Below are 26366 nucleotides of genomic sequence, written 5' to 3'. Positions count from 1 at the left end.
AGATAAAAACCTGTAATGTTTTAAGAAGCACATGAACAAGTTGTCACCATGGTATATTCAGATGTAATTAAGTCACTGGAAATGTTCTAAAACATTACTCATAGCAATATTTTATGCTTCTGTTTTCTCCTTTTAAAGTCAAAAGATTTACTTAAACTGATTTCTTGGCCCTTTTTTTTAGAACACTTCGCAGTGGAGAGAGAGCCCATGCACTCATGGTTGCTAGATTCTAAATCTACGGCGCTCTTTGGAGTATTCAACTCTAGTTGGCTGATCTATGTTATTTATCATATATAGAGAATCAAAATTTTTTTTTGCACAATTATTTCTAAGTTATACATTACACTTGATTAAAAGGGGATTGGAAAGGGGGTGGCGCTTTTACAAAGGGGATGTTTTTTGTCGTTTCTTTCAACAAGGGGGATGACATCCCTTCGCATCCCTCTCAACACAAACTTTTCCTGTAGGCTAAGACAAAGTTAATTTAAGATACTGTATATTCTCTGAAAAACAGTTGTAATGTCTTATGCGATTTTGCTTCTCAAATAAAAGTGTCTTGTTTTTAGAGTGTTTAGATATTTTTAACTGGAAAACAAAACAAAAATACAGATTTTTTTTGAAGTGTGGATGGAGTGGTCTGTTTGGCTGAAGCAGATCCAATTTTGGTTCAGATTTTATTTACTTATTTTTTATAGCTTGGCAAAAATCGCAAGCTTGTCAGCTTTTAGCAGATACAGAGATGAGCTCTACTAATGGCTTTGCTTTATGTCTATGTCTCCTTTGAACCTTAGTGAACGTTCTTTTTTTCATGCATTTTCCACCATTAATGGTTTCTAATCGCATCCACAATATCCGCTAGCATCGCTTCAGTGCACCAGCCATTTAGAGTGGGAGATCAAACTGACTAGTGATGTATTTATTAATGATCTCTAAATATACAGCATAATAGCAGTGAGATGCTTTTCCATGAATTTTAGAGGAATAATCAAGTATATTTGCTAATCTGGGATTTAGCTTTATTTAGATCAAACAGGCTTAGGATTTTTACCCTATAAATGAATTTAAAACAAATCCTTTTAATTTTACCTTTTGTTCAAATTATTTATCTGGCAGACCTTGCCTGGCAGGCCCTAAATCTAGGAAAACAAGAATATTTCTGATATAGAATCAGGCTCCAGGCAAGTGGGAATGAGGAATTCATCTTTTTGCATCTGCAATTTACAGAATAGTGGAGAGCTTGGCTTTTTGTTACATAGGGAAGTTGTCACATGGGCTGTACAGTATAGCAGTAACTTTAAGGTTACACGTGCATTTAACAAAAGGTCAATGTGTGTTTAATGAACTGTATCTTTATTCCTGGGCAAAAACTGTGGAAATGTTCAATAGCTTATTTGTGACCAAGACTAGTTCACCCAAACACAAAAATTGCTGTCATCATTTACTCACCCTCATGCTGTTGCAGACCCATTCCAAACACAAAATGAGATGTTAGGCGGAATGACCGCTTCAGTCAGCATTCATTTTCATTGTAGGGTAAAAAGATGCAATGAAAGCATATACAGAAGTTAACTTTTAAAAAGAAATATTCTTTGAAGTAAAAGGTGTGACAACTAGCCCCAGTCTCCCCTACACCAAAATGTCTGTATAAAATTGTTTATGAATACTAAACAGGACAAAACAAATACTAACCCAGTCTTGGTTGTGCCCTTGATGTGTTGCTGTGAATTTAGATTTTCTAAATTTACATTTATAAGTCCCAATGTGGGTTTTGTTTTGTTTCAGGCAAAGCCTATGCACCTGAGTTCTACTATGACACCTACAGCGCTCTGTGGCAGAACAAGCCTCGTGTCTATGGCTTCAAACTCCAGTGGACTCAAATGAATCCCAATGCGGTCGACCGTATCGTGGCCTATCGACTTGGAATCAAACAGGTGAGTCAATCTGGTTGCTTATTTTAAGTTTGTGTCATAGAAAAAAGTCTTAGAAAATTATTTTTGTTTTATTAGTGGCATGTAATGGGATTTATGCTAATCGAATGTTAGAACAGAATTCTGGTAAATGTTTAAACAGGACTGAAACCTTTGTAGCTGAATTTTCAAGATTGTTTCTCAAAAATTGTGCTGAATGTTCCGTTACCCTCTGTAACCAAATGCTCGTCCATTAAAAAGGCTAAGAGCGGGGCTGTGCTCATGGTAAACTGTCATATATAATTGTTTATAGTCTGTTCAGTGACTGGGAAAGCACATCTCTATTGTTTTTGTGTAGAATCCACGCTGATGGTACATCTGGCATGTATGCACAATTGTTTGCACAATTGCTTATGAAGACACAGAAGAAATGATGCTTTGGAGGCTTCTTTTAATAACACATTAAGACTTGTTCAATTGACATCACACATAGGATTTGTCAAGGAGCATTATTAGGATTCATGTGAGACATTTATGGTTACTGTTGACACAGATCATGTCACTGAAACCAATACGTTTTGTTTATTAAGTCGGGCTAATATTTGTCTAAGAGCTTTAGCGCTCTCCGATGCGCTGTCCTGTTCTGCCTCGGCGCATGTGGTCACGCAGAGCAGTGCAGATGTCAGTTACGAGTCATCATTGCACTGTTCTGTCACCCTCTCCTTCACACTTCCTCTGCTCAGCTGGAATGGCAGTGTCCCGGGCCATTTATAATGACATCATGTGGGGTGATTTATTCCTTGTCAGATTCGTCTTTGCTAGTGGCTGCCCACTGGTGCTCAAAGTCACCAGTTAATTACACGTAGCATGTTTTTCAATGCAATACTGTTTTTTGTGCAGACACATTACACTTCAGTTTGTAACTTTGTAGCTGTTACAGTTTGTAGCAATTTATGCTATGGATGTGAATGATACCTCAAATTGTCGAGAAGGGATGTGTTATTACTTTACTAAGCATTCAGACTTATGATTTTCACCTGTTGGATGATGAAAAGAACAAATCCCCTAGATTTACATTGAATGAGGACTTTCTAGCTATATCTAAGGACCAGAATATCATAGATACTTGAGGGTGGTAAACTGTAATTGTTACCTTAAGGAGCTATTTTACCTAACTAACCCTTTTGGTGTAACCTAGTGTTTTGAAGTGCTTTAGTAACATTAAATCATATTTTTGACTTGATTAAAACAAGTTAATTTCGATGTTACCACAAAAAGCACATTTTTATGTTAACATTTTTTTCATTTTTTCTCTTTTGATTTGAGCCAGTAAGCAACCACCCATAACACCCTAACGACTGCCTAAGAAAAATAATTTTAGGGTTAGATTAAGAAGAAATAGCTCTTAACAATTGCAAGTTACCACTTTTGTACAGTGTAATGTGTGGCAAGTTTTGCACAGCAAGCACAACTCATATTTTCTTCAGAAAATGTCAATATAAATCTTTTTGGTGTGTTTTGATAGACATACAACACCATGAATATCCATGAGCACTCAAATTTTTATTTTATTTTTTGCCTTATACTTTCCTTTCTTTCTTTTCAGTCTTTTTGCAGTTTCCATCAAGGTCTCTGCATTGCTGATGTTCTGGGATTGCATGATTAACAATGTTTACACCACAGTGGAACATATCTTAGCACTCCAATTCTTATGCTCAGGGGATTGTTGAGTTTGAGATGAAGTTTGATTTTTGCACATGAGTGGTAACTCTGTCTGTGTGTGTCCACTGAAGCAGAATGATCTATTGGATGGACTGAAGAATTAGATAATAATAAAAATTCATGTATTCCAGAATGCCCATGTAATGTAGCTATCGATTTCTTCCATTGGTTTTGCTAATGAAGAATGTAAGGCACACAGTTAAAGATTACTTTTTTTAAAGGGATAGTTCACCCAAAAATGAAAATTCTATAATAATTTACTCACACTCATGTCGTTCCAAACCAGGGATGTGCCGTCCATATAAGCAAGGTAAGCAGTGCTTACCTAACAGTAGGGAGAAATGAAAAATGACACTATGAAATATTTAAATATAATTGTTAATATAAACTACTGTTTTTGCTCGAATTCGTCATCTTTCATCTCAGTTGAGCAGCAAAGACAGTTATTCATTTATTTGCTTTGGTGCCACCCTCAGATATAAGCACTTTATGTTATGCTTTCTCTGATTCAAAACATGTTTACCGCTGTACGTTCACACCCGCTACTACAAATGGCCAAGGTAAGCATGCTTACCCGCGTAAGCCAATCAGAATACTCCTTCCTTCAGTCAAGCAATCTGATGGGCTAGATTTTTGTTTCATGTCAACATGTTCAAGTTCACATAACTAATGTGTTATTAAGTGCAAAAATGTATATAGTGTAAGCATCGGCGACCTACGGGGATTTCGCAGAGTTGATATCAATGGAATTGTGAATGAGAGGCTATTGAAACTTCAACAAGCGGGCGACTTTTACAACAAAGTGACAGAGATGTTTATTCGTGTGGAGAGACGCATGGATTTTGTTTTTCAGTAAAGGTATGTTAATATATTTATTAAAAATCTGCGTTATTGATTCTAGGTCATGGATACTAGGTCATTGCTTCTGGTTAGTCTGAGGCTATGAAGTGGTGATCTGGCAATAATATCCTCGTTGTGTTATGTCTGTCTTATAGTTCTAATGTTAGGGCGCAGTGTCGATTTAAAAAAAAGCCTTTTGTGGTCAGATTAGTTAAAAGCCACTGTCCATTCCACTGTGGGAAGAGTGACATGTGAGGCCTATGATGTTGAAACTACTGTATGAACTGGCAATCTTTTCTTTTTCTTTTTGTTGTTTGTGAAAACAAGCTCTTCTGGCACTGTGGTTCATTGTATGATTTAATGGACATAAACATGCTCAGCTCAATATCTGAAAACATTTAACTTTTTTAACTATTTGAATGATATGTTGAGCAGTATACAGTATAATGCAACAATGCTAGTCAATGTTATTAATTAAAGTTATTATAAAATGTTAACTATACATTTCCTATTATGCACAGTCGCACACATAAAATACCTCACATTCTTCATTGAAGATGCCTGTTTTTGCATTCGTATATGCTGTTTTGTAATTGTTTTTATATTTAAACATGCTAAACTGCTGTCTTTGATCATTGCGCTGGGTACCGCTAGTTTTTTAGCATCTCGCGAGTGAGAACCACGTTTTTAAGACATTTACCAAATTTTAAAACATTGACTGATAATTCAAATGCTGTCTGTCATTTAAAAAACAACCAAAAAAGTCAGTTAAACCATCTTTACGTGGTATGTCTGCCTATGCTGCTTCACTCTCTTTCGGTCTCTGCGTGTTTGTGAGAAAGACAGGGAGAAAGAGAGAGAGCGTCTCCACGAGCGCTGTCTCAGGTATATTAGAGTGAGAAAACAGCAATTCTGATGCAAAAATAGCTAGTATAAAACACTTTTAAAAGTATTTTGTATACAGTATAATGATATATGCATTAGGAAGTTTTTATTTTGATGGTAATATACAGTATACACTCACTGAGCACTTTATTTGGAACACCTGTATACTTACTTATTCATGCGATTATCTAATCAGCCAGTAATGTGGTAGCAGTGCAATGCATAAAATAATGTATATATGGGTCAGGAGCTTCAGTTAATGTTCAGATTAACCATCAGAATGGGGAAAAAATGTGATCTCAGTGATTTCGACCATGGCATGATTGTTGGTGCCAGATGGGCTGGTTTGAGTATTTTTGTAACTGTTGATCTCCTGTGATTTTCACGAACAACAGTCTCTAGAATTTACTCAGAATGGTGCCAAAAACAAAAAACATCCAGTGAACAGCAGTTCTGAAGACCTTGTTGATGAGAGAGGTCAATGGAGAATGGCCAGACTGGTTTGAGCTGACAAAGTTCATAATTTCATGTTTCAGATGTCACTTGCACCGGTGTGCCCACATAATTTTCCACATTTGCACTTAGTATAGTTTGCACTCGCAAATGCAGGTGAAACGCTTGCACAGTAGAGCCCTGAATTATCGCTATATGACAAGAGCTGTGTAAAAAAACAAAAAACAATGTGTACTTAATTGTTCCACTGAAAGAATATCAGCAAACAGGTTTTGAACGACATGATGATGAATAAATAATAACAGATTTATTTTTATTTTTTTTACAATTTCTTTAAAATATCACAGGCTATCCATTAAGAACCTTGGTCTCCATTTTTCATCTGTCACAGTTCAGCACTGTTATCATATTTACCTTTATCAGAAGTGTAACATTTAACTCATTAGCTTTAAAAGAAAAACAACAGCATGCACATTATTTGCACTATAGAGAGGACTCCTTGTACTATCCTTGATGACTTAGCAACGGAAAGCACACCTGGCACTGCAAAGAGAGATAGAGAGTCAAAAACAAGAGAAGTGGCAGAAAACTAATTAACAGCTGTGTCCGGTGGGACAGAGCTGCTGTAATAAGATAAGCTTTACAGGAGAAATCAAGAATGGGACCCTGGTGAACAGAGGTTAGCAGTATGAAGTGATTGTGTGGGTGTGTGAGTGTGTGAGAGTCTGGAGCTGTGATGCTTGGGGTGGGTGGTGATTGACTCATTTGTTCTGATCATGACGGAGTAGTCTGGCCACTTCATAAAGTGATAGTTCACCTAAAAAGGAAAGTTCTGTCATCATTAACTCACCATCATGTTGTTCCAAACCCTTCCTTGGAACTCAAAAGGAGATGTTAGGCAGTATGTTAGTGTGTTAGCAGTCATTCTGCCTAACATCTCCTTTTGTGTTCCACAGAAGAAAGACAATCATACGGATTTGAACCAACATTAGGGTGACTATCCCTACTATCCCTTTAATGCCATGCACTCTCTCTACACAGCTTGTGCATCTCCTTTGTTCGCCAACTGTTGTTCTGCAGTTTATTTGATCTGTTTAACATGCCACATTCCCCCTTAAGCGTTCATCCATCATGTTGTCGCGCCCGGTCACCTGTCGATGTGAGTGTTGTGAAATATTCCAGAGCTCGACTGCATTTCATGGCTCTCCTTCAGTACTTTGGCTCATGACATTTCCAGGACGCGACATGCATGGGAAGTCTTAGCCTGACAATCCTAAATGAGAGGGTTTGGAGTGCGCTTGCTAATGGAGACACTGCCAGCCAAGCATATTAGGCATTGCTTCAGTGCCTAACCCTGAGATGGCCAATTTCACTGAGGGGGTCTGGCGTGTTTATAGATCCCCAAGGAATGAGATTGCTTATCCTTGCTTTTATAGCCTTGCCATACTATATTGACACTCTTTGAGACTGTGAGAGCACACAGTGATAAAAATGAACATTATGAATATTAACCTTTTTTCAGTTTCTGTCATCTCTAGTTAAATGTGTTGCATAGGGCAGCTTTTAACAAGCATATGAGTCATTTGTTCTAAAATGTGTACTGTGTTAACACTAAGTCTTGTGTATAATAAGATTTCAGACTGATTGCTTATTTACATTTGTTCTGTTTCACAAAATCAAGTAGCGGAGAACCATGATCTGTATGTCAAATCAAAAAGAATTTTGGGTTATTGGTTTCAGTTGTTCATTAGTGGTGACTGCCTAGGATTTTAACAAACACCTTACCCTCATTATTAAACTTTGACGTTTTTTGCCCTGTGCTGTCATGTGGCTTGTTGAGAAGAGATCTGCTATTACTTTACTAAGCAGTCAGACTTATGATTTTCCAAGATGATCACACAGGAAATCAACATTGCTTCCGAAAGTTCATGTACCCTGAAATCAACCCCATTCAGCCAAATTACTGGCACGTACTATCACACATTAGACATTTTTGCAACAATTCTAGTGTGAACACATTTCCCTCTAGCACAACTGATAGCATGTTGAGCAAGCAACCTCCAAGACACAGGTTCTGGTTCATGGAAACCAAGAAGTAATTGCATTCACATAAACCAGAGAAAAAATAATGATCAAAATATAAATAACTACAGTCTTGACCAATACAATACAGGTATCATTTTAAAGCTTAGAATCAGTACTTTACAATGCATGTAGGCATTATGAAGTTTGCAGACAAATCAGAAGTGTTCCGTTTTAATAATTTTTAAATAATTTTGCACTGTATATATTATTGTAATCAGTAAAAACTTCACACTGATCAAATAGCCATGTGTCATATGTTGTTGGAAAGCTCACAAAGCGTAGAATACAACCAGCCAAATTGTTTTACTAACAGACAAAAATATAGCTAGTAATAGCTATATGTCTTATTTAACATATATGTCTTTGACATACATGTTAAATGTAAACAGGTGTTGCTTATAAGCCGCATTTTCGCTTAAAACTTAACACAAAAAAGAAAAAAAAATGTTTGGAGAGGCTTTTGACACTTGGACATGTTTTTATACACTAGGATATATTATTTTTGTTACGCTAACACATTTGATTGTTTTGTCGCATCAGCACAAAATTAGTTACAGTTCACATGATTGGGAACAAAACAAAAGCAGTTTTTCTGAGCTACCTTATTTACACCCAGAGATATATAATGTCAAATCAGAAAATAAGAAAAAATTTGTAAAAATATTGGCTCACGTTTTTTTTTTTTTTTTTTTTTTTTTTTCAGTAGTTTCTTAGGCTGAGAGTCTCATAAATTATCATCTATATCATTTAAAAAAAAATAATAAATAAATAAATTTCTATAAAATTATATCAAACAACTCTGGTTTTTTGTAGAGTTATAAGCCAAATTTTTTGGCATGCCACCTAAACAGGAAATCTTTAAATACTCTTTCAGGGCTTAAAGGGATAAAACTATGGATACTATGGAATAACTATGGTACATTTTCCTAATTATTATGGACCAAACTATCAGGTTTCCTTCTGTTTAAAATCTGTTCTCCTCTAATGCTCTCTGATTGTAGGAAAATGTAACTGGTTTTGTTTGCCTTCATAAATTCAAAGAGAATTTACTTAGGATAAGTAGGAGATAAGTAATGATGAAGTAGGATAGTTATGAAAGGAATCTGTAAATGAGACCCAGCTTAGTATCACTGTCAGAATATTTCAATTTAGCCCAATATAAATAATGTTTTTAATTTTTTCACATTTTACTGCACTTCAACCTTCGGCCACTGGGGGCAGTGATTAAAATTTCCAGGGGCGGATTTAGGCATGGGCGGCACGAGGCGCCCACACAGACAAGTGGGCACCCTGAAATCCACTAGCCATCTCATCTCTAACCACCCACAACCCCCAGCCATCCCCACTGTCAACAGATTTTGTTAGTAGGCATACATTGAAAGAGAGACCCTAGACATATCTAGGGACCAGAATATAGAGGCATTGTTAGAAATAACCTAGCAATGCCCTAGCAACAAGCCAGAACACCCTTGCATCTGCATATTAACATGCTAAAAACCATTCAGAACACATTAGCAAACAAGGCAACCAACTACTATGCCCTAACATCATGGCGGTGAGTTTTGCATGGGCACGCAACACACAATTTTCTTCAAAAAAAAAAATCTAGTTTTGTGGTGGCTTAGATAGATATACAGTACCATTACGATCTATGAGCATTCACTGATTCTGGGTTGATGTTATATTTTCCTTATTATATCTTGTCCTGTTTTGATCAAAGTCCGACTTTCAAACTCAAATCTAGTCCTTATGGATTATTAAAGATACTGAGAACTTGCCTCAGATCAAAACTAAAGGGCAACACATATGCATAGTTATGAATAGTCCTAATAATTGTATGACCTCATAATTCACTATATTACATACTTATTTAAAATTTAACGAGCCCTTTTGCCTGGGCTTATAGCACTTAAGTCGCTGTTGTAAAAGCCATCCTTACACAGATGACAAACATTACACCTCTGCAGTGCTGCGAGTTGGCTCAGCTTTATGTTTACAGCATGTTATATAGCACTTTTTAACTTTCATAACGATTAATCTTTAATTAAAGGGATTTTAGAGTTTACTTTAATGAGAATTAAATCTCTCTAATGATATTGTTTTTAGCACTATCTTTGGCTCGCAGGCTAGGAAAGAAATGGAAGCCTCTTTTGCTAAAGCAGTTTCAGTCCAACATTGTTTAGTTTTCGAGGCGTGGTAAAGGCTTTTGCACACAAAGCTTCCAAATCCATATTATAGAAATGTAATTACTCTGACTTCCAGATAGAAGACCCAAACCAAATTTGGCTCCTAAAAGTGTGAAGAATATGAGATTTTTAGAGTGGAATATACTCGCATTGTGTCTCATTTGCAAAGCCTTTGTTATTGTTTTTTTCCCTGCATTCCTGAAATCCAGTTCAGAAAAATTGCCATTAAGCAAGCTCATGTAAAGGAATAGTTCAGCCATAAATACAAATTCTGTAACCATTTACTCACCCTCATAATTTTCAAAACATGTATTACTTTATTTTGTGGAATTCAAAATTTATTCATAGCAGAATAGCAGATCTTTTCCATAAAATGTAAATGAATGGTGACCACGGAAGAAAGTTAGTGATGCATGTTTGTAACAACATGAGGGTAAATAATTTAAGACCGAATTTTCATTTTTGGGTGAACTATTCCTTTAATTCAAGCTTCAGTTTCTTTCCTTTTAAAATTACAACCTTTCACTTCTTAGGTGTAAATAATCTATAATTTTCTGTAATCAGTGTGCAATATGAAATCGACTCATGAAGCACGTGTGGGATGATATGTGACCCGCCCTGACCGCTTAGCTTCCAGTTTTGCCCCCAAGAAATTGTTGTAGCGTTTTTGAATTGCATTCATGCTGTAACTGTGTCATCATATCTCTGTGGAGTTTCAACAGCATTTTGAGAATCTCTCTATTGATCATACTTTCCATACAGTGCTGAGATGTAGCTCTTTTCCCCAAGGCTACTTTTGGGATTCTGTTCCACATTACTTTCTCCCACTTGAATATGTCGAATATGCCTGCATTATTTAAATTTTTTGTTGTAAAAAGTAAAATTTTTGAAGTAAAGTGTGTCATTTTTTCAATGCTTAAATATTTTTTCCTATCTCAGTTTAGTTTGCAGAGACAACTATAAAGACGTCATTCTTAGGTTGATCAACACTGACCACTTTACATAAGTTTACATTATGTGTACAATATGTTTATATTTTTCTGATTAAGTTCCATAATATGGTTATACTATCATCATATTCTGAATAATATGCTTATGCATCCTTTTCCCACTATTCTCTTTTGGAAATGCTGATGATTGCTCTTACCATTTATAATGCTGCATTTGAATTATTCTGCAAAGTAATTCAATCAGATAATTAATTATTATTCATGTCCTTAAGTATGTTAAAAGTTGCACACAAAACTAGCTGCTTTGAGTCTATTAAAAACATTTTAAAATGAGACTGTTTACAGTTCATTTTTGTGTCGATTTCTTTTACTTTAATGTATATAAAAAATATCTGTTATGTTTTAGCTTAAAAAATTTCTCTTATTTCCAATTCAAATATGAAATTAGCAAAACTCTAAATAGGTACTATATATTGCACTTTCCACTAACAGGGAACAAAATAGGGCCTGAAACTTAAAAAAAAGAACAAATGTAAAGGAGCTGCTTAAAGCAATAGTTCACACAAAAATTTTAATTTTGACATTTTTTACTCATGCTCATATTGTTCCAAGCCTATATGACTTTTCTTTTTTTTGTGGAGCACAAATGGAGGTGTTAGACCCTGTTTCCACCTCGTATTAAGATGCACACTCACACAGTGCTGCTTCAAAAGTGCACTCAGCAGGATGCACTTATCAGATCTCTACCCCACATGACTTCCTCTTTTCCCCTCTGGCCTCAAAACCCATACATTTCATTCCGTAATTTCCCGTCTCTGATGACTTGACGTCTGTCTAACTTATTCTCATATGCACAGACACACACACACACACTTTTTATATAGTGACAGGGCCTGGCATACTAAAAGACCATCAACGCTTCCACATACTTCAGTACAGTAAAGATTCAAGGACACCATGTCATGCACAATGTTGCACACTGATGCACTCACAATTGCTGATGTGCTTTTCTTTCATACAGTGACGTAAATGACCACTGGTCTACTTTTCACACTATGAATTGTTGATTCAAGAGGACATTATACTAGGGTACAGTTCCACGTTTATGGCATCATAACAGGCCATAAAAATATATTAATAACCATTGCAGTGGATGATTTGTGAAGGTACAGTAGTTATTTATAGCAATGATTTTATAAACAGCTCTCCGCAGTCTTTGAATTGCCATGAAGCCTAATTTAAAAACTTGCACAACATTGATGCATGGCCATTTTACATAAAGGAATATTTCGGGTTCAATACAAGTTAAGCATAATATTGATTACCACACAATTTTTTTTTACTTGCTCCTCCTCTATAAAAAAAAAAAAAAAGGAAATATCTGGGTTACAGTGAGGCACTTACAATGGAAGTGAATGGAGCCAATTTTTGAACATTAAAATACTTACTGTTTCAAAAAATAATCACAATATGCATGTTAACATGATTTTAGTGTGAGAATATCACTTACTAACCTTTTCTGTGTAAAGTTATAGTCAATTGTACAACTTCGTTGCCATGACGATGTAATGACAACAATACCTAAAACCCTAAAATGACTGTAAAAAGGACAGTTTAAACAACTTTACTGCTCAAATAATACATGAGTTTTAACAGAAGAATTAATATAAATGCTTTTATAATATAATAAGCTTCACATTTCTGTTTAAACCATCCAAAAATTGGCCCTATTCACTTCCATCATAAGTGCCTCACTGTAACCTCGATTTTTGCTTTTTTTAGAGAAAAGGAGGGAGGAGTAAAAAAAAAAAACATTTTGTAGTAATAAACATTATGCCACAAATGCTGTTGATTGAGCTTAATTTGTTTTGAACCCAGAATATTCCTTTAAAGATGCCATTTAGAGCCCACCGGATGAGGCAAGGGATGTCTTTTGGCCTGCACATTGGCTAAACCTTATTTACAGTCGAAAGCTCTTTACTTTTATTGTGCAGATAACAAAATATGTCTTGTGTGAAGTCTTATTACTTAGGGCACGATGGTTATAATAATGAAAATTATTTGTATTTTGTGTGCACAGGTAAGTGTATATGAACATACACTTCTATGTTTAGTGTATACTGTACTGAATGTGTTATTCCAGACCTGTCTTTCTTTGAGTTAAAAAAACAAATTCCACAAAAGTGGACATTGCAAGTAAAGTCAACTCCCACTTTTCAATCTCTACTTTCAGAAACATGCGCGCAAATATCAGCAGGGGATTTGTAGTCTAATGGTTTTAAAATGCATTAGAAATAATGCAGATATAAACTGACACATGCACAAGGGTGGCATCAATAAAATGTCAGTTTGTATTGCTTGACTGCATTTAAATCTGCAGACTACATAATGGGTCAGAAGTATAAAGAAGTAGCAGAAGAAGTCTATATATTGTGACTGCATCCTATATACCACCATACTCAATATAGAGAGTTGACAATGCTTTAGCAATGCATTAGCATGTTTCACAATGGAGATACTATAAGGATAGATGGCAGTTCAATATTTAGCATTTCCCTTACATGTACTGTACATGTACTTTTGTGTGCTGCAGCGGAAGTACTTCTATTTGTATTAAGAAAGTTTTGGTTTGCTTCGTGAAGCCCACTATCGTAGATTAGCACTGCTTTACCTTTGGTCTTGTCTATATGAACCTGCTTTAAGGAAAGTTTTAGTTATGTCAGATCAGCACTGCTTCACCTTTGACCTTGTTCATAATTAAGCTGGCTACACAAACAATTTGATTATATCAATGTATATATTAATACTTGCAAAGAGTTCTTTTATTAACTTTCCTAAGGTTGCCCCTAAGTATGCCCCAAGAACAAAATCATCATAATTTACTTTAATTGCTGTGTTTTGAATTGCAAATCAGCACTTTTTTTCTGAAGATATCTTCGATCAAATAATAATGAGGTTCTTATTTACACAAAATATAATTTCCTTTCTCTCATGTGGAGCTGATGTATCTCGGTGCACAAAAGGTGTTTAGGCTTGAATTTGCATGAGGGCAGAATGTCTTGTTCTTTTCATTTCAGCCCCACCCCCCCACCCCCCCAACGCCTTCTCTTCCCGTCTTTATACAGCAAGATCTTCTGAACGTTGTTGTGAATGAGAAGTGAGCCCAGTTGCCATAGCAACAAACCATTTTTTTAGCTCTGACTGGCAACATATGTTACAATGCAGAACAAAAAAATGGTAGAACAAAATGAGGCAAAAGTACTTAGACGAGAGGAGGTGAATTGGGAAGTTTTCACTCTGTTTTCTACTAGAATCGCAAACATCTATTTTTTAGTGAGTGAACAACACCGTCTTATATAACCAGCAAGTTCCAATCACACTAGGGGTATTGTTCAGCCTTTTCTTATTTTTGTGAGAATGCTGAATGGTGAATGTTCTTATTGCAGTGCTATTCATGATGTCTGGGATTCAATTGTAAATTGTTCAAACAAAAAAAAAATGAAAATTCTGTCATCATTTACTCACCCTCATGTTGTTCCAAACCAGTATTGCTTTCTTTCTTCCGTGGAACTCAGTTGAAGATGCCAGCTAGAATGTTAGGGCCTGACAGCCTCAGTCACCATTCAGTTGCATTTTATGGAAAAAAAAGATGCAGTGAACATGAATGGTTACTGAGGCTATCAGTTCTGCCTTACATCTCTTTTTGTGTTCCGTTGAAGAAAGAAAGACAGACGCGTTTGGAACAACATGAGGGTGTGTAAATGATGACTGAATTTTTGGGGGAACTGTCCCTATTAAGTGTGCTTGTAAATTGCTTCTGATAATGTTCAAAGTGGAGTTTTCTTTTGTGTGTCCGCCACTGGATTTCTGGGGCAGTCCCACTTCAAAGGGTAACACAGATTTGTTTTTTTAATTAACCTCTACGTTTTGAGGAGAATGTTTCTCTGTTTCTCTGACCAAAAGAAGAGGCCTGCATTCATCTCTCTCGTACTGGTATTTGAATAAAGGTCATGTTCAGAGAAAGGCAAATGTCAGGTTTATGTGCAATCCAGAATGCCCAAAATATTTAGAAATGTACAGTGAGCTCATGTGCAAGTGTCATAATTGTGCTCAATTGGATTCATAATCAAAATTCTTTGCCAAACTGCAACAAGCCAAGATTTACCGAAAAGGGAAATCATATGCAGTTCAGAGCACAGATGGTTTGTTGAGAAAACCTGGAGGGACACTCTAGCACTGTTTTCTGAATTCTTAAACTATGATAATGAGAAGCTGATGAAAATTACATTATAAAAATATAATACGACTCTCACAAGTGACCCCAGAGGAAGCCTTTGGCTTTGAACCTCCACGGTATGTGAAAATTTGCTTCTCCTTCTGTTGTTAGCATTTTTGCCACATGTTCCGCAGAGTAGCATTGTGACAAACCTTGCTGATATGTGTATTCTAGCAGAATGGATTAAAGGCATGATGAGAAGTATCGTATGCTGTGCCATTTTGCCAGATGCTGTAGCTGTAAATGTAATCATGCCATGTAGCAGTCATAAGTATGATAGCTAAGGTTGGGAGGGGAAGTGTGCTAACTGGCGAAGGAAGTACAACCTCTGCTGGGCCTTTTTCACAATGGAGTCAGTGTGGGTCTCCCTCTTCAGGTCCTGTGAGATGGTAGTGCCCAGGAACCCGAATGACTCCACTGCTGCCACAGTGCTGTTTAAAATGGTGAGGGGGGTCAATGTTGGGGTGTTCCTCCTAAAGTCCACTATCATCTCCACCATTTTGAGCGTGTTCAGCTCCAGGTTGTTTTGACTACACCAGTGAGCCAGCTGTTCAACCTCCCTTCTGTATACAGACTCATCGTCATCTTGGATGAGGCAGATGACAGTAGTGTAATCTGCAGACTTCAGGAGCTTGACAGAGGGGTCCTTGGCAGTGCAGTCATTTGTATACAGGGAGAAGAGTAGTGGGGAGAGCACACATCCTGGGGGGCACCTGTGCTGATTGTGCATGTGCTGGAAGTGAATTTCCCATCTCACTAGCTGCTGCCTGTTCGTCAGAAAGCTGGTAATCCACTGACAGATTTAACTGGCGTGGGAACAGAGAGTTGGTGTAATTTAATCTGGAGAATAGCTGGGATGATGGTGTTGAAAGCCAAACTGAAGTCCACAAAAAGGATCCTTGCATATGTACCTGGTCTGTCCAGATGTTGCAGGATATGATGCAATCCCATGTTGAGGGGTGTGGGTTGTGAGATTGGGCATTTCAAATCTACAGTAGGACACATTCAAGTCATCAGCCAGTTGTTGGTTCCCTACAGTGTAGGGGGCAGGAGTCCTGTAGTTAGTAAGTTGTTTCAGGCTACTACACACTGATGCAGGGTCGTTAGCTGAAAATTTGTTTTTCAGCTTATCAGAATTGTTTCTTTTAGCCACTTTGATTTCCTTATTCAGTGTGTTCCTGGCCTGATTGTACAATACTTTATCCCCACCTCTGTAAGCATCCTTTTTGGCCTGACGAAGCTGCCTGTGTTCTGCTGTAAACCACGGTTTGTCATTGTTGAACTTTAAATAAGTCCTAGTAGGAATGCACATATTCTCACAGAAACTGATATATGATGTGACAGTATCTGTGAGTTCGTCCAGATTGGTGTCTGCAGTCTCAAAAAACACTCCAATCAGTGCAGTCAAAACAGGCTTGTAGGTCCATCTCTGCTTCATTGGTCCATCTCTTTACAGTTTTTACTACAGGTTTATCAGATTTGAGTTTCTGCCTGTAGGTTGGAAGAAGATGAACCAGACAAAGAGTCCCAAAGCTGCTCTAGGGACAGAGCAATATGCATCCTTTATTGTTGTGTAGCAATTGCGCTTCCAAATTAGGACAGCACATCTATATATTATTATATTATATATACATATTATTCACTTTATTTTATTTTTATTATCTGTGCATTGTTGTCTTCTCTGTGCTTTGGAAGCTTCTGTCAGCAAGACAAATTCCTTGTGTGTGTAAGCATATTTGGCAATAAAGCTCATTCTGATGATTCTGATCTAGTAAATCAAAAACACTTCTGAATTATTCAAAGCAGTTACTGAGCTGCAAGTTTCATCATGTCAGACATAAAATGAACCAATAATTTTTACTGTTCTATTTGTACTTAAGGACTCATTGTTCATATGAAAACATGTAGTTAAAGATACACCTATGAGTTTTGTTGTATTAAGTGGTACTGTATGTGCATAAAAATGAATGACTCAACTGACTGCTGAGGACAGCAAATGCAAAAAGTATTTTTGCCAATAATTCTTCCTCAGAAGTGCTAAAAGAATCATTAATGGCATAGTTAAGGAACCATAATCAGAATCAGAATATGAACTAGAATCAAATTTCTTATGATTCCCACACCTATTGATAGCTGAACTTATTTTAAATTATTGCCATTACTACAGACTGATCTCACAGTGAAATCAGAAACAGATGTTTGACTTTTCTTTTGGTAAAATCAGTCTGTGCTTACCGAAATGTGAAACACGGCCCCCAGTGGCCAAAGCAGTTAGTATTGCTGGGCATATGGGCATGTGTGAGCTTCATTTTCCAGGTAAAATGTCCATGGAGGGGCGCCAAAAGCGAGTTGTGAAGCGAGTTGTTTTCAGGTCAGGTGTGCAGGCTGTGATACCTAAAAGAGGAATGCATTTTAATAAAATGTACCAAAATTTAATGTAAAAAAGGACCTGTGGTGGCAGAGTGAGGGGGTGTAATCGAACCAAGTGTAAAACAACCTAAAGTAAATGGTGCTGCAGTTAAGGCTATTGCACACGGACAAGTATTGACTCCCTGTGGTAAGAAGACTACATTTTTTTCATGTATACATAATCAGCCAAAGTCACTTTCTAGTAGCACAATAGATTATTTTCAAATTTCACAGATTTAAAGTGGATATTATATCAGCGAAACCAAAGTTGTAAGTATAATGTCAAAGCTGGTTGCTTCTTCAAGGTTGTTTTGTCAGTCTGTGCGCTCTGTGCTCCCGCACTCTTCACACTCTCCTTCAGTGTGAGGGCTGTACTCTTTAATATCAGCCCTCACATCCACAACAGGGTTTAGGGTGTCTTGCTCAAGGATGTGTTAAGATTTGAGTGCTGTGTTGGAAGAAACAGAAGGTCCCTGGAGCTGTGCAGACTCGAGCCACATGAAAAAAGCTGATGTGTTTTCAGTTTAGTTTAATGAAATCGCACCCAAATGTGGCATTGAAGGATGCTCCAAGTCAAGTGCTTTATGCTTGTGTAAAAAATCTTGACTTTGGGCTTTTCTGTTTTATTTGGAGGTTAACTGTTATTTTTTGCAGCATATGGAAATGATCCCACATCATTCTCTTCACTGGGATTTAACTGAGTTTTGGGCTTAGCAGCTTTACATAGATAAGATCAAGTGTAGCTGAAAGCTGTCTGTGATGGCACCACTTACTAATGTATTGATTTATTTTCTTTACAAAGGGAGAAACTTTGAAGCTGTTGTTTTATGATACATTGCAGGAATAAGGTGCTTTGGGGGAAGAAAGGTCTTTCCTTATATGTGCCAGCACTGATGCTTTCCCCCTCAACAAGATCTGCAGGCATGGAATTAGAAATCTCACAGAAGCAATAAACAGTAATTGGATTTGGCGATGGAAATCCTGTTACCAGGAGAGAGAGGTACCCTGATGGGAACACTGGCAACTTCTCAGAGCTATTGCTGCCACCTTCCCCTCCACTCTCTCGCCCCACTGACTTAACCAATCATCTTGTAGTTGAATCCAGAGAGACCCTCAGTCACGAGCCTGACTGCCAGGGGAGTCCGTGTTCGCCTGTCACTCAGCAAAGCTCCAAGACAATATTCACGTGGCCAAGATCAACAGTCATTACACAATAGTCTTTTCTCAGTATTGTGTATCCATAGCCTGCCTAATAGTTGTCACATGGCAAATGTTTAAGTTTGCAAATATTCACAATTAATCTGTTGTTTCATCTGCCCAACTCTGCATGCAATTCCCAAAAGGTCTCCACAATCCGTGAATTTCTATTTAAAGCTGCAGTATGTAATGTCTGTGCCACTAGCAAGACTAAACAAAATTGAAAAACTAATGACAGTTTCAACAATGAGTGTGTTTACATGCATGATCTTACACCGATCATGCTTAATAAGCCGACAACATGTGTGGGTATGTACTGTAAATGCCTTAAACACCTTTTCTTTATTGGGATAAGGTTATAAGCATCTCATGGATAAAATCAAGTTCCGTCCTCCATTTTTCTCATTGAATATCCTGTTTAGCTCTGAAATATGTACAATAACGAAAGTAAAATGAGATGCGGACATCTTCTCACAGTGACTTTAAGCTTTCGATTTGTGTACTTTCACCAAAAGAGATTTGTGTATTTACCCTCATTGAATATGGAGAAAACCTTTAAAACTAAATATTTGAAATGAAAGATGTATGAGGTCTTTTAGTTGCTGAGTTGAAATGAGACTATAAAAATGAAAGACCATGGCACTCCCAAACACTGCAAACAGCATTTAGATTCTCAGTTACTGATTAAACCCCCATTTTAGTTTGTTTATTGTCTACAAGTGTATTCAATTCAAGAATGCCAAGAAGGTTTCATAGGTGCTAGATTTTAATTAGCTATGGCTTCTCACCTTGTACCACCACAATAATATCAAGAGGCATCACCATAAATCTATTTATGCTTTCTTTCAAGCCCAAGTTGAATGAATTGACTTCTCCTATTATTGCACCAATTCAGCTTGATGTAAAAAGTTAATTGAAAGGATCAGAGAGCCTTGTTAAAATCAATTTGCTCAATTTGCTCAAACATCTCACTATTAACTCCATGATTTTTTGTGATTGTCACCCCCTGTGCATTCTTTCCTCATTCTTTCCAAAATTGTACCTATGATGTGTGTGTAGGTGTTTATAGAATTTGTGCTGATTTGTATTAGAGTAGGGCCATCAAAGGCAGTGCCAGTACATTTTGATTTACACTACCGGTCAAAACCTTTGAAACACATGACTGAAATGTTTCTCATGATCTTAAAAATCTTTTGATCTGAAGGCGTATGCTTAAATGTTTGAAGTTAGTTTTGTAGACAAAAATATAATTGTGCCACCATATAAATGTATTTCATTATAAAACTAAAATGTAATTAAAAATGTTTTTTAAATTGATGACTTGGACCAAATAATAAAGAAAAGCAGCCAGTAAGTGCCCAACATAGATGGGAACTCTTTCAATACTGTTTAAAAAGCATCCCAGGGTGATACCTCAAGAAGTTGGTGGAGAAAATGTCAAGAGTACATTTCTGAAAATTCTAGGCAAAGGGTGAGCACTTTGAAGATGCTAAAATATAACACAGTTTTGATTTATTTTGGATTTTTTTTAGTCACAACATAATTCCCATAGTTCCATTTATGTTATTCCATAGTTTTGATGATTTCAGTAATATTCTAAAATGTAAAAAAAAAAAAAAAAAAAAAAAATGAGTAAGTGTTTCTAAATTTTTGACCGGTAGTGTATGCATGCCCTTGACCAGTGCCGTTGTCTTCAGAATATTTCAATTTGAAGCTTAAAGATTGTGTTCTCAATGGAACATTCCAGGTTCAATACAAGTTAAGCTTAATCAAGAGCATTTGTGGCATAATGTTGATTACAACTAAAAATCATTTCAAAAATCTTGGTTGCAGTTAGGCACTAAAAATTAAAGTGAATCGGGTTGATCCGTAAGCATTAAAATACTCACTGTTTTAAAAGTGTAGCCACAAGACGTAAACAATATGCATGTTAACATAATTTTAGTGTGATGAAATCATTATTAATCTTTACTGTGTAAAGTTAAATCCAATTTTACAACTTAATTGCCATGACAATGTAACCCTGTAAACTCTGCTATCACTGTAAACAACTATTTAAACAACTTAACAGATCAAATTATACACAAGTTTAACAGAAGATATAATGTAAATACTTTTTTTAAATAATAAGCTTCCCGTTTCTGCCTTGAAACCCTCTAAAAAATTGGCCCCATTCATTCCATTGTAAGTGCTTCATTGTAACCTAGATTTTTGAATTTTTTAAAGGAGCAATGAGTCAAAATACATTTTTGTTGCAATCTACATTATGCCACAAATTCTGTTGATTGAGCTTAACTTGTATTGAACCCTGAATATTCCATTAAAGTGAATTGTGTATGTTGCCTCTTATGGCACCAAAAGGAATTGCACATGTAACTAAGGCCCTGTTTCCACCTAGTATTAAAGGAATAGTTCACCCAAAAATGGAAATAAAAAATAAATTTAAAAAGCACTTCCTGCCAGCAGCTGACATGAAGCATGATTTAAATGCATCGGTGAGTTCACGCGAGCATTCGGAAGCGGCGCTTATTTACAACAGAAGAACAAATGGCATGCAAGAGTTCGGCCATTTCAAACTGCATCAGAGCCCTGGATGGAAGCGCCGATTTAAGGTTAAAACGTTTAAATTATTGACTTGTTTCTTACATAAACCTATCGATTCACTTCAGAAGGCATTCACTGATTGACTGGAGTCGCATGGATTACTTTTATGCTGCCTAAATATGACTTTTGGCCATCAAAGTGCTGGCACCCGTGTACTTCTATTATAAGGACCTGACAGAGCTCTATCTTCTAAAAATCTTCATTTGTGTTCTGCTGAAGAAAGACAGTCATACACATCCTGGATGCATCAGGGAAAGTGAATAATGAGAGAATTTTCATTTTTGGGTGAACTATTCCTTTAAGATGCATTTCGAGTGATCCGATCACATGTGGTCAGCCTTAAATACAAGTCTGTAACAGTATAAGGATGGGAAAGGAGGACGCAGAAACCAGCTGAACAGTAAACAAAGTTTTAATGTCAAACTTAACTTAAAACCAACATAAACAAACATGCGTGCTACTCTCTCTCTAACTGGCGTCTTCGGCTGCCCCTTATCTCACTCTCCCGCTGACCAGCTGAAATAACCGTCTGATCAGAACATTTTAAAAAGCGGATACATACACAATCACAAGAGCTGTTGCACATGTGCTTAGACTAATTTTCAACTGCATCTGGGAGAAACAGCCCACTGTTTTTTTTTTTGTTAGTTTTTTTTTTCTCCGCTTTCTTTGTCTTTTCTGACTAGTTGTGCTTTAATATCATGCAGTAACACACTGACATAGTGATTGATGTATGTCGTCATGAAACAGAGACCCTCCCCTCCAAATCTGAACACAAGTGGTAATAGGAGATGTATTTAAGTGACCAGGTGTAAACAGCGATGTGTCTCACCTGACCACATGTGATCGGATCACCCGAGACGCATCGTAATACCAGGTGGAAACGGGGCCAAACACTCCCAATTTGTCACTGGTCACTAAACAGATAGTCCCGCCCCACACTCATTGATTGAGCTAATGTTGCTGTGTCAAGCTGGTCAGGATACTCAGAGCAAACAGACAAATGTTTTGATAGCATCACAGAGCCACAGTGTTTACACTTTTAGTGGAAAATCATCCTACTTATGGATTACTTTTACATATCTTTGCGTAGAAAGCTGGGAGAAAATATTGTAATATTAGTATGTTGAAATTATGCTTTCAATTAATCATCATACGATGATACATGGTTAGATCGTTTGTTTCCTTACAACTCTACTTTGCATAATTAAAGGTAACTTTTTGAGCACCATTTCTTATGTGGATGTTATTTGGAGCTAACCTGTAATTATGCTCTTCTGTCCAGACGGGGCCTCAGAGATGGTGGGAACAGGAGATCCCAATAGAAGACAATATCCAGAAAGGAGAACTACTCACCTACAACCTCACCGAACTCATTAAACCCGAGGCCTACCAGGTCCGCCTCACACCAATAACACGGTTCGGAGAGGGAGATTCAACGGAAAGGATAATTCGCTATAGTGGTAAGAAAAGGCTTGCTTTCATACAGTTGTGGTTCTGATTGTCAGATTTGTTTGGCTGTTGTTTATGTTTATTTTTAGATTAAAAAAGGACAGTACCATGGCAGAGAACTACTGTCTGTTCTGAAAAGTCTTTCTTTCAATAAGCTGGCTTTTAGTTGCCAATTATGTTTCATTCCAGTATTTAACAATGCTCTTAGAAAACATATATGTTAGTGTGTTGAAAAGCAGATACTAACAATGATAAATGTGTCTATGTACTTTCTTTTTTAAACCCAAGGTCACATAATTCACCCCTTTTCACACAGGTAAACTAGCAGGCATTTTTAATCACATTAACTATAGGCATGTTCCAAAATGTTTGACAATCAGAAAGTGACCAAAAAGTGTACTTTTTGTCTTAATCTTGAACAATATAATGGTTTAGTAGTTGAAAAGTGCTATTTTTTTTAATAAATGCTACTTGGAATGATTTTTTTTTTTTTTTTCTAATGCAAAGACATTCATACATTTTTAATTGTGGCTTATTTTTGGGGTCACTGTTTATGTCCCTCATCTTGAGAAAGAACACCATACATTCAGCTGCTGTGTTGATAGCTGCTCATCTAGCACATTTTAAGTTAATAATTGTAATAATTTTTTTAATGTCATGGAGACCTTTGGTGGTTGTGTACATGAAAAATACACATATTACTCTTCAAATGACATGCATTTTATTGCAAATGTTAATTCATGTCATCCACTCATTGATTAGAGCTATAGATTGATCTTATTTTGCTTTATGCATCTTTAAGAGACCAGTCGAGACTCAGGTAATGTATATCAAGTCACCTCCACCCTACATCTGTAGTGCCTGAACCCCTTCCCTTCTTTACTGGAGAAATGTGGCAGCTTTATGACCATACCCAATGGCTGGATGCACACTGACATTCATTAATTGTGCACACAGTTCTGTGATCGAGGTTTCACAACCCCAGTGTTTTGTGAAATTAGAGGCTCTTTAAAGGTTCTGTCATAATTTTAAGGTCTTGCATATACAGAAACATCATGTGCTCTTTATCTGTACACTTAATAGGTTAAAGGTAATTTTCAATAAACCAACATCACCCAGGCTAGTGGGGAGGCTAATAGGCTTGTAGTTTAGAGTCCCTCTCAGTACGCTTTCCCTTTCCATTTTTAGACACTTCTCATGCAGTGCAGATAGCCCAATGCCCAAACTATTAACCAAAAGTAACACTGGAATGTGAAGGCAAAAAATGCAGATGTAGTGCATTCCTCAGTTTTAATCTGTTAAATTTCTATGTATTTCATAATATTCTATTTCATAATATATCTAGTGATGAGTTTGGTGTCTTTGCAGACACTATGACTGACAGAAATCTGTATAAACTGTCTCAGAGACATGTGTTGTTGAATGTGTAGATAATATGATGTGTTTCAAATAAAATAAAATAAAAACTTCAGTCAGCGCTGAAAACACACATAATTTGACAATACAACAACAACTTGAACTCATGGAAGAGCGATTATTTCAAAATTTACCATGACAGTAGCAAGCTGTAAAATCTAATATATAGGTTTGAAATTATATACAGTTGCAATCGAAATTATTCAACCCCCCCAAGACAGTAAGGATTTACAAAGGTAAGCTTTTCTGATGACCCAGAATTTTTAAACTTTACATCTATATCAGCTAAGTGGCACATTCAAAGTCATAATGTGAATATATAACCTAATATTTCTAAATAGCAGGATTTTTTAAAAATACAGCCATGTCATAATTATTTAACCCCTATTGCATGTAGCTGTTTCTTAAATATGTAAGGCTACACAAGTAATTGTTTTAAAACAAAATTAAGTCATCAATCTGCAATGGCATTTATTTAAGTTTTAAAATTAAAGTTTAGCATTGTAAACAAAAATGTATTTCTATGCAAAAAAAATGCAATTAAAAAAAAGCTGTCTCTAAAGCTAATAGAGGAGATTATTTCATTACACAACAAAGGTCATGGCTAAAAGTACATTTCCGAGAAACTTCAATTTCCAATAGACAAAGTTGGCAGCACCATTCATAAATTTTTTAAATATGGTACAACAGCAACCTTCTTGGGGTGTGGAAGAAAGCAAAACTTCACCAACGGAAATGTTGACTCCAGTTGACTGAATATTCAAGAAGTAATTAGGAAAGACCTGTGGAGTCCTGGAAGAAGGTTTTATAGACGTATGACACTAAACTGAAAATGAGTTTTAGACCCATGGGTCAGCAGTACGTCTGGAGTAAGATGACAAGGTGATGACAAGAACGACACCATCCCCACAGTCAAGCATGGAGGTGGGTCAGTCCTGTTATGGGGTGTTTTGCGGCTGCAGGAAACGGCTATCCTGACTATATGACTGACACCATGGATTCTTTCAGGTATCAGGCCATTTTGGCATGTAAAATGTGATGCCTTCAGTGTGTAAATTGAAGCTCGGTGATCATTGGACTTTCCAGCAAGATAACACCAAGGATACATCCAAGTTGTCCAAAATCTGGTTCAGGGATAGGTCGTGGAATGTCCTTAAATGGCCCTTTCATTGCAAACCTTTGTTGGGATTTCAAGGAAGCAGTGGCAGCACAGAAACCAAAGAATGTCAATGAGCTGGAAGCTTTTGCTCATGAGAAATGTGTAAAAATTCTAATAGAGAGGTGTCCGAAGCCTGAGAACACTTACCTGAAACATTTATTTGCTGTTATTATGGATAAAGGATGCTCCACAAATGATTGACTTTGGGGGTTGAATATTTTTGACATGACATTTGTGGAGAGAATTAGTTATTTTTTATTTTTAAATTTGGGTAAACTGAACTCTTTGTTCTCAAAATCACTCAAATGTGTTTTAAAAACTTTTTAACTGTTTTGACTGTTTACTGAGGTTTCAGTTGATGTGTTTTAATTCACCAGAATTTATTGCTGGTCAGGGGGTTGAATAATTTTGATTGCAACTGTAATTGTGTTTATGATATCTTATACATTATTTACAGCTTTTGTGACGTAGGTTTGATTTTATAGGCCATATTTTTTTTCAGATTAAGAATTGATTTAAATCAATTGATTCAATTGAAGTATTTGACATACATGGACGAAACTTTGTGTTTTTATTTGCTTAGAAAAAATGTGTAATATTTTACAAAAATTAGTTGAAGGTATGGTTCACCCAAAAATGTAAATTCTCTCATCATTTACTCACCCTCATGCCATCCCAGATGTGTATGACTTTCTTTCTTCTGCTGAACACAAATTAAGATTTATAGAAAAATATTTCAGCTCTGTAGGTCCACACAATGCAAGTGAATGGTGGTCAGATCTTTAAAGCTCCAAAAAGCACATAAAGGCAGCATAAAAGTAATCA

At 36.5% G+C, this 26366-nt stretch overlaps 1 protein-coding gene across 1 annotated transcript in view; it reads left to right on the top strand.

The window, feature by feature from the left end:
* The window catches only part of LOC127454821 (MAM domain-containing glycosylphosphatidylinositol anchor protein 2-like), a 205662-nt gene that overhangs the window by 151342 nt on the left and 27954 nt on the right, over positions 1–26366 (top strand). The window contains exons 10-11 of the mRNA XM_051722271.1: positions 1783–1931; positions 22800–22977. Of these exons, the coding sequence (XP_051578231.1) occupies positions 1783–1931; positions 22800–22977 (327 nt within the window). The remainder of the gene's footprint in view (positions 1–1782; positions 1932–22799; positions 22978–26366) is intronic.

Source organism: Myxocyprinus asiaticus, chromosome 17 (assembly GCF_019703515.2).
Source record: "Myxocyprinus asiaticus isolate MX2 ecotype Aquarium Trade chromosome 17, UBuf_Myxa_2, whole genome shotgun sequence".
NCBI lineage: Eukaryota > Metazoa > Chordata > Actinopteri > Cypriniformes > Catostomidae > Myxocyprinus > Myxocyprinus asiaticus.
This window is presented reverse-complemented; position numbering and strand designations above follow the sequence as displayed.